We start from the raw sequence: 8,271 nt of genomic DNA, 5'->3' as shown, positions 1-8,271 counted from the left end.
GAATATAGGTTGAAGAGGATTTGCAAATCATTGTATTCTGTGTTTATTTACATTTTACACGTCCCAACTTCACTATTTCATGTTCGGTCCATTCTTTTTTTTAATGAGGTTGAAGGTCTCTGACATTATTCTCACGCGACTTATAAAACTTTTAAATACAGATACTGTTATTGGATTTCAAAATACATTTACACGCTCTTTGTTGACAACAAAAACATTTGCTTCGCAATCAATTTGCCCAGTGATGAAATCCCAAACTTATATGCACAAAAATGGTACTTCCTGTCATCATGTCACCTCTATCCTGAGCAATCAGCATCACAGCCTGAGAACATAATGTGCCATCCGCACCAGACGGCGGAATGATGAAGGAAAAACACATCAACAACCAAAAAAATAGATGGAGTCACTCTGCACTATTCTCCTGGGGGAGCTTCCAAGTCTGTGATCAGCACGTTTCCATCAGAGTCTGTCCCCTGTGAACTGCTTTGTCTGTAATAGGCGCTGCCGAGTGTCGGCAGTCTGTGAAAACGTACAACATTCCTCTTGTAGACAAACCACACAACTCCTGCCAGCAGGACAAAGATGAGGACAGCCACCAGCACGGCAGTGGACACGATGCCGTGATGGAAATCTGAAACACACAGACGCACATGGAGCCTTCTGAAGATGCATAATGGATTTCAGGTAATTACATTTAATTCATGCTACGATTCACATAAATGCCACATAACACACATTCAAGACTATACAGTTGTGCTCAAACGTTTACATACCCGTGGCGGAATATTAGATTTTTTTTTTGGGGGGGGGGGCATTGCTCAGAGAATATGAATGATAACATAAAAACTTTTTTTCCACTCATGGTTAGTGGTTGGGTGAAGCCATTTGTTTTGTCAAACAACTGTTTACTCTTTTTTAAATTATAATGACAACAGAAACGACCCAAATGACCCTGATCAAATGTTTACATCCCCCTGTTCTTAATACCGTGTGTTGCCCCCTTTAACATCAATGACAGCTTGGAGTCTTTTGTGGTAGTTTGTGGACGAGGCTCTCTGATGGCGAAGCTGCCACTGAATATGTTTCGGACTTTATTTGCATCAATTACAAAGAAATACAAACAATATGGCACTCTGTGGTAAATCTGTGTGGAGTAGACAGTTCTCAAAAACTGAGTGACTGTGTCAGAAGGAGAAGAGTGAAGAAAGCCACCCAGACAACCCAGAAGAAGTTACAGGCTTATGTGGTTGTGATTGGAGAAATTGTGCACAGTGCATATTTTGCATTTTGTATCACCAGTTATAGAGATTCATGATAAAGTGGTATAGGGGAGGGTTTTCTTAATAAGAAGACCTGAAAGTTTAGCTACAAACTGCCATACACTGAAAAAAATGATACTTTGTATCAACTTTAAAGCATTTATGTAATTTGTTACAGCTAATTTTTGTTAGTTTTTCCACAATGTATATTTATGATTTGGTAAAGTGATTCCAGCAGATTTAATCCTCTGGGGTCCGAGGGCATTTTTTGGACAGTTCACTCGCCTGGCATAAATGTTTTATTATTGCTGTTAACAGCTCTCCCTGCATCAATCAAGTTTTATGTCTCTTTTTTCAGGACAACCTGTACTTTCAGAATATTTATGCTATAGTGGTGTTTTTATAAGTGTAATAAAGGTTTACAATCAGAAATAAGAATGGAAAAAATAAAGCGGAAAATAATTTTCACACACATTTATTCAAAACACACAGCAAACTATAATAAACAACTATTCTGACACTTTATAAAGGTAGTTTGGGGTCTTGTACAAAGAGAATTTACAAAATAAATGTTCTATCAATAAACACAAATGCACATTTTGAACAACATATACAAAAAAGTCTATGCGCTTTGTTTGTCTTTATGCCACATCTCAAAGCAATTTCTGTCTGCTATTATACAAAGTCTTACAACACAAACTTTTTAATTCTATGGAGTTGACTCCCTCTTGGATTCCTAGCAGTGACACTCTTTGGTCCACCACGTGAGGTTGTATGAGACCCTCTTATGCTGATCACTTCATTCATATGCGCAACGCTGCGCTTTTGTAACATATTGCTGCTCCTAACAATCTTTGGGATATCATGTGAGACTGCTCTGCCCTACGATTGGATATTGGAAAACCATGTGACGGTGAACCAGTTCCGATTGGACACTCACATTGCACACATCATCGCACAGCTTCTATGAGGAGTACAAACATAGTGGATGGCTGGGTCGAAAGTCCGCGGAGTTCACTTTTCAGCAAAAAAAAAGTATGTTTCTATCTCATATCATTAAAAAGTTATTTATAATTTAGTAAAACTTGTACTCAGCTGTTGTATATGACGGCGTCGGCCCCCAGAGGGTTAAACTGGAAACCACAATTTTCCATTTGACCAATGTAAATAAGTACTTTGAATGAAGTGTACTGATGTTTCACTTTTTTCAGTGTAGATTTTATATTTAAGTTTTGGTGAAAGAATATCCTTCTCTGCTCTACTTCGCTATGAAGCTAAGAATGGTGATGTAAAATGCAGAACACACGTTTCGATATCTCTGTTATAAAAGCCAAGTGGCCCCTGTGTGCATGCATGTGTGTGTATGGCTTTGATCACAGACAAACTGAGAACAGCTGACATTTGCTATGTGGTATGCTCATGTATTTTGGGTCAAAGGTGAACACAGGTAAATGGAAAGTTGATAAGGACTGATATTTTTGGAACATTTGCGATTAGTTAACAACAATGTACATTGTGCTATAATATACCATGGGAGTTTGGCATTTTGGGGTTTTAAATGTTATTGTGGTTGTTAGTTTAACAGTGTCGTTAATGTAGTGTACCGCAAGAACTACCAGGAACACTTCAAGCCTTCCTTCAGATTTGCTGAACCAGTGACAGCTGTATGTAAAAATCAAGCAGTAAACTTTGACGGCCTCACATGAAACCCTACCAGAAGCACAAAAAGTTGCAGTTCCTTGACTGACTACTTGAGGTTGGCTCCAAAACTGAGCACATTCCCATAGGACTCTGTGTTAAAATGTCCAACTTTAGAGCAGAAATAAATATCTTTACAGCCTGGAGGTGATGGTCTAGTGGTTAAGCATTGGGCTTCAGACCAGGTGATCCTCGGTTCAAAACCCAACAAGACTGGAAAATCACTAAGGGCCCTTGGACATGGTCCTTAGTCCCCTAGTTGCTCCTTGTGTGTAGTGAGCACCTTGCATGGCAGCACCCTGACATTGGTGTGTGTGTGTGACCCTGACATTGGTGTGTGTGTGTGTGTCTGTGTGAACGGGTGAATGTGAGGCATAATTGTAAAGTGCTTTGAGCTTCTGATGCAGATGGAGAAGTGCTATATAAATGGAGTCCATTTACCTGGTACAAAAAACAGTTTCCTCCTCCATGACAACTGTGCGGGGGTGATTTTTTTTTTTCTAACTTCTTAGTTTATTAACTTTTAGAACATAAAGTTCTGTAAAATTAGGGGCATGGGCTTTGCCAAGTGCAGAGTGTCTTTGCCTCTCGTGGCGTCTTTAGCTCAGAGGTTGCTTGATGCGGCTGCTGTCTCTTTTGGAGGGCTGTGTCTGTTATTTTGAGTATTTTATTACAAACAACTGGAATAATCTGACTTGTGTGGTGAAACATACCAACAGTCCCAGCTGAAATATTTGTGCTCAATGAAATGCCCATCTTATTTAATGTTGTACGCTAAAGATGTTAGCGCAGCCTGATCCGCTAAGCCCCGCTAATGCACGATTACTGAGGAAATCAGCAGCTCAGAATGTGCACACCAAAGCAAATCGTGAGGAGAATCACTGCACAGTCCCTAAAAACATGATTTAATAAACACAGAGGTTCACCTGTTGAAGAGAGGGGTGTGTTCAGGCTTCTTCCATCACACATGGAGCCATTTATGCTCCACCCCTTTATGCATTAATGAGTGCATCGTGCCACTGCTGTCAACATGGCGACGCCCAGACTTGGGCTTCATATCGGCTGTTCCGCTGTCACAGACCAAACGGTCCCCCTAAAAATCGCTCCGCCCTACCTTCACTGCGCATGCGTCATTAGCCGAGGTTCAAGGATTATCACCTCATTTCTGCTTAAAACGGCCTCGTTTCTGCTCAAAACTGACTTTAGAATGATGTAAGAAGTTTTACCTTGTCATCTGATGGTTAATAATCCCATTAATCCATCAAGACAAACCCATAAATGATAAAGAGGTAGAGCGCAGACTCAGTTGCAACGAAAGAAGCCTGAACGTGCCCGTAGCTTATCTAGATAAGCTAACAGGCTAACTTCAATTTGGGCGTTTTTAAAATCATATTCTTGGGGACTGGGCAGGAGGTCTCATAACGGTTTGATTTGGTGTGAAAGTGTTGTCCACTTGTCCTACTGGTAAGTAGGACAAAATGCTTCATGTCTGTCCCTGGACAGCACATTGCACAATATGAGACATCCTGTAAAATGTGAGTGTTATTGTCTTCAACTGTGTACCACAACCTCATTGAGTTGCTAGCACATCTTCACAACATACACCAAAAGGTTTTTAATCTAATAACATGAAAATAAAGGACCTTTACCTTTTAGTGGTTGCACTTCCACCTCAGATATTGCTGCAAGAGAAAACATGAAGTTAAATTCAATAAGGACTGGAACAACATTTGCTGTTCAGACCATACGGAATGAGCACAAGAAGAAATCTGCACTGACATCAATTCTTCACTGTGGCAAAATATTTGTTCATCCTCAAACTGTCTGACTGCAGAGACGCAAAGCATCAGCGTGACGATCATGTTTTTGGTGATCCCTATTCGCTTCTTCAGTACTGACGATTGCTCTGTTTGAGAGAAATCCTTAAGGAAAATTCGTTTTGAAGCTAATGCATGACAATAAACAGAGCAACCACCCCAAGAGTTAAAAATCCAATGCCCGTGCAAAACACCAACAAACTAATGCCTTCTTCTCTACAAGAGTCAAGACAGAAGTCAGACTACCAGAGCAAGAATTTTAGCTGAGGAAGCTTCTGCAATTTGAAGCGAAACGTCCTCGCGTCAAGCAACCCAGTCCAGTCGAAGATTCAAGCTTCTCTACTATGGAAACCACCTGGACAACTGAAAGCCTACACAGAAATAATGCCAACAACCAACTATTTTAATTCTATACATGTTAATGATACTAAATCTCTGAACCAGCTTAAAGCAACCCTGTGGTAAATAGTCCTTATAGTAAAGGTAACGCATATATGTTAAATTAACATAACTTCAATCACACCTGCTCCTCCATTGCCTGCAATTGTTTCATCTATCTATCAACTGCACTTTATAGGGTACATGCCTGGGCTTTTCTTAAAACTCAGGAATAATATCACCAGCATTATACTGTAAGATGTAAGTAATCATAAAATGCATGAATATGTTAATAATATTAACTACCCAAAGCAACTTTAAGGTTTGGAAAAACAGGGTTCCAAGTTCATTTAGAGCTCTAGTGCAGTTGCCCTATTGATTCTGTGATACCAATGTATTTTCTTTTAGGCATGTTTTTGAAAATGGGACTTCTAACATACGATTAAATCGGTAAATGTGAATGCAGCACGTACAGGCTTGACTGCTAACACTGTTTTTGTAAAAAACTAAACTTCTCATTTAAATCTTCTTATTTAGAACAATTTCTGTTTTACGATACAGTACTTTAATGTTTCCCATAATGCTCCCAGCGGCCCCCTGTGCTTCCCAGAATGTACCGCGGTGCCAGCAGAGTTCCGGTGTGGCAGACTAAACAGTAAGCCCCTAAGGGCCCCTTCACACATAGTGCTGTTTGGATGAAGTGAGCAGTTAGTGCACATGACACAGGAATCGTGTGCAAACCGTGTCAAATTGTCCCTGTCTCTAACACCTCATACACCTGTTGCTACAACTATTTGCGCACACCAGTGGCTGAAAGACAAATTGTGCGCTGTGCAAACCCATCGCACCCTCTCGTGGCAGGTGTCAGCCAAATTCCAAGTGACACGCACAAACATCTAACACCGCTCGCATGGCACTTAGAAAATGTGTGGCCAGTCGCACTCTTCACACGATAGCAGACTGCAGACGACGACTATCGTACTGGCAGAGAAATTTGTCTAAGTTCCACATGACTGTCGCTTTGGTCTGTGCGCTGAGAACTGACAGGAGGTGTGGCTATGACAGATGCAGCTGTGGTGATTGGTCATTCTGGACATTCCAGCAACACAACACCTACTGTGTTTGGACAGACATGGACTAACAACTGTCCACTGTGAGGCGCGGTTGTCTGATTGCTGTATTTACAGTAGTGTTCAGAATAATAGTAGTGCTATGTGACTAAAAAGATTAATCCAGGTTTTGAGTATATTTCTTATTGTTACATGTTACTTTTTTTTTTACTAATAGCCCAATTTCATAGCCTTAAGAGTGTGCATATCATGAATGCCTGCTCTTGCTGGATTTGTGAGAATTTACTGAATCTACTGGTACCTTGTTTCCCATGTAACAATAAGAAATATACTCAAAACCTGGATTAATCTTTTGAGTCACATAGAACTACTATTATTCTGAACACTACTGTATGTGGATATAAATAAAAACATATATCGCTGTGGCGACAAGCTGCAGCCAGTGAGAACGCGCACGGAGTGGACACTGACAGCCTGCCAAGTTGAAACGGACCGTCAGATCAGAACACTCAGCGGGCGATCTGACCGTTACGTCACCCACTTGAGCTCTGTTCCACATAACATGGTGTCTGTGCTGCGGCGCAACGTCCACAAGACACACGTGTCAGGACGCACTGGATATCAAAGCACACTGCTTCTCATTCATGTCACTTCATGACTGTATGTCTGTGACCATGGGTCATCACCAGAGGAACAGATGGATCATATTTGTATTGCTCGCTTGATAAATGCAGTGTTTTTATATGGAGTGAGATTTTAACTTTTTTTTGTAATATTCCCATGTCCTTCCTGATATGAGGCAGATTCCTGCAGTGGTAAAGTCGCTGACTGGCAACCAGAGCTTTTGAAAGGCGCAAGTTCGTGTCCCAGTGATGTTTTTTCTTTTTTTTATTATTCCACATAAGCAGCGCGATGTGATCCCACATTTACCAGCTGTTTTTTTTTTTGTTTTTTTTTTATTCCACATAAGAGTCGTGATGTGGTCCCATATGTACCAGCTGGTTTTTATTTCTTCCACATAAGCAGCGCCATGTGCTGGATCTGGCACTGTGACTGCTTGAAAGACACCGGCGCATGCACAAACTCTCGCACTGGGTTCGTGCATGCCTGCCCGTCGGTGCAATGTTTCGTGGTGCGCTAATTTCGAGCTGTTTCGCCGTAATCGACCAGACGTTGACCAAACTTCGCACTATGTGTGAAGGGGCACTTAAAATTGGTCCGCCCGGCCTCCACTGTGCATGCATTATTTCAGAGCTCAGCAGCTCGTCTGAGAAGGACCCTCTTCAACCAAAGCGATCAAATGGATTAATGGGATTATTAACCATCAGATGACAAGGTAAAACATCTTAAATCATTCTGAAGTCAGTTTTAAGCAGAAACGAGGCGATAATCGGTGACAATGACCGACGTGCAGTGAATGCATCAGCTAGTAGCTCATGTAGCTACGGTGCTCTGATTGCTTCATTCATCTTTTATGATGAAATAATGCTGAATTTATTTGGAAATGATTGTTGTAGAAAAGTTTCAGATATCTGTCGCTGAGATAGATGATGACTGGAGTGCAGTTTCAAGGTGAAACGAGATGATAACCAGGGAACCGCAGCTAATGATGCATGCACAGAGAAGGCAGGGTGGACTGATTTTTAGGGGGGACCATTCGACCATTGTGTGACACTGGAACTCTGCTGAAACTCACCTCTCGCGTGAGTCACAGACCGAGAGATGATGCGAGATTCAAAACTGCGAAACACCGAATACACATTTCTTTGCAAGAGTGTTTTACCAGCACTGGTCTCTATGTGGATTAGAAAGAGTTGTGCAGAGACATGTCAGAAAGGAGAGTACAATTAACAATTTAGTTAACAAATTAGCACGTGTACAGCGCACCCAGAAAGTATTCATAGTTCTTCACTTTTTACACATTTTGTTGTTACACCCTTATTCCAAAATGGAGTAAATTCATTTTTCCCTCAAAAATCTACTTACAGCACCCCATAATGACAACATGAAAAAATTTTTTTTTTCATTTTTGCAAATTTATTAAAA

General features: G+C 40.9%; 1 protein-coding gene across 1 annotated transcript in view; it reads right to left on the bottom strand.

Moving 5' to 3' along the window:
• The window catches only part of pla2r1 (phospholipase A2 receptor 1), a 115,601-nt gene continuing 107,330 nt past the window's right edge, over positions 1–8,271 (bottom strand). The window contains exons 29-30 of the mRNA XM_034195243.1: positions 4,610–4,642; positions 1–634 (exon numbers count right to left, since the gene is read on the bottom strand). Of these exons, the coding sequence (XP_034051134.1) occupies positions 417–634; positions 4,610–4,642 (251 nt within the window). The 3' untranslated portion in view covers positions 1–416. The remainder of the gene's footprint in view (positions 635–4,609; positions 4,643–8,271) is intronic.

This window comes from Thalassophryne amazonica, chromosome 2, assembly GCF_902500255.1.
Source record: "Thalassophryne amazonica chromosome 2, fThaAma1.1, whole genome shotgun sequence".
Lineage (NCBI taxonomy): Eukaryota > Metazoa > Chordata > Actinopteri > Batrachoidiformes > Batrachoididae > Thalassophryne > Thalassophryne amazonica.
This window is presented reverse-complemented; position numbering and strand designations above follow the sequence as displayed.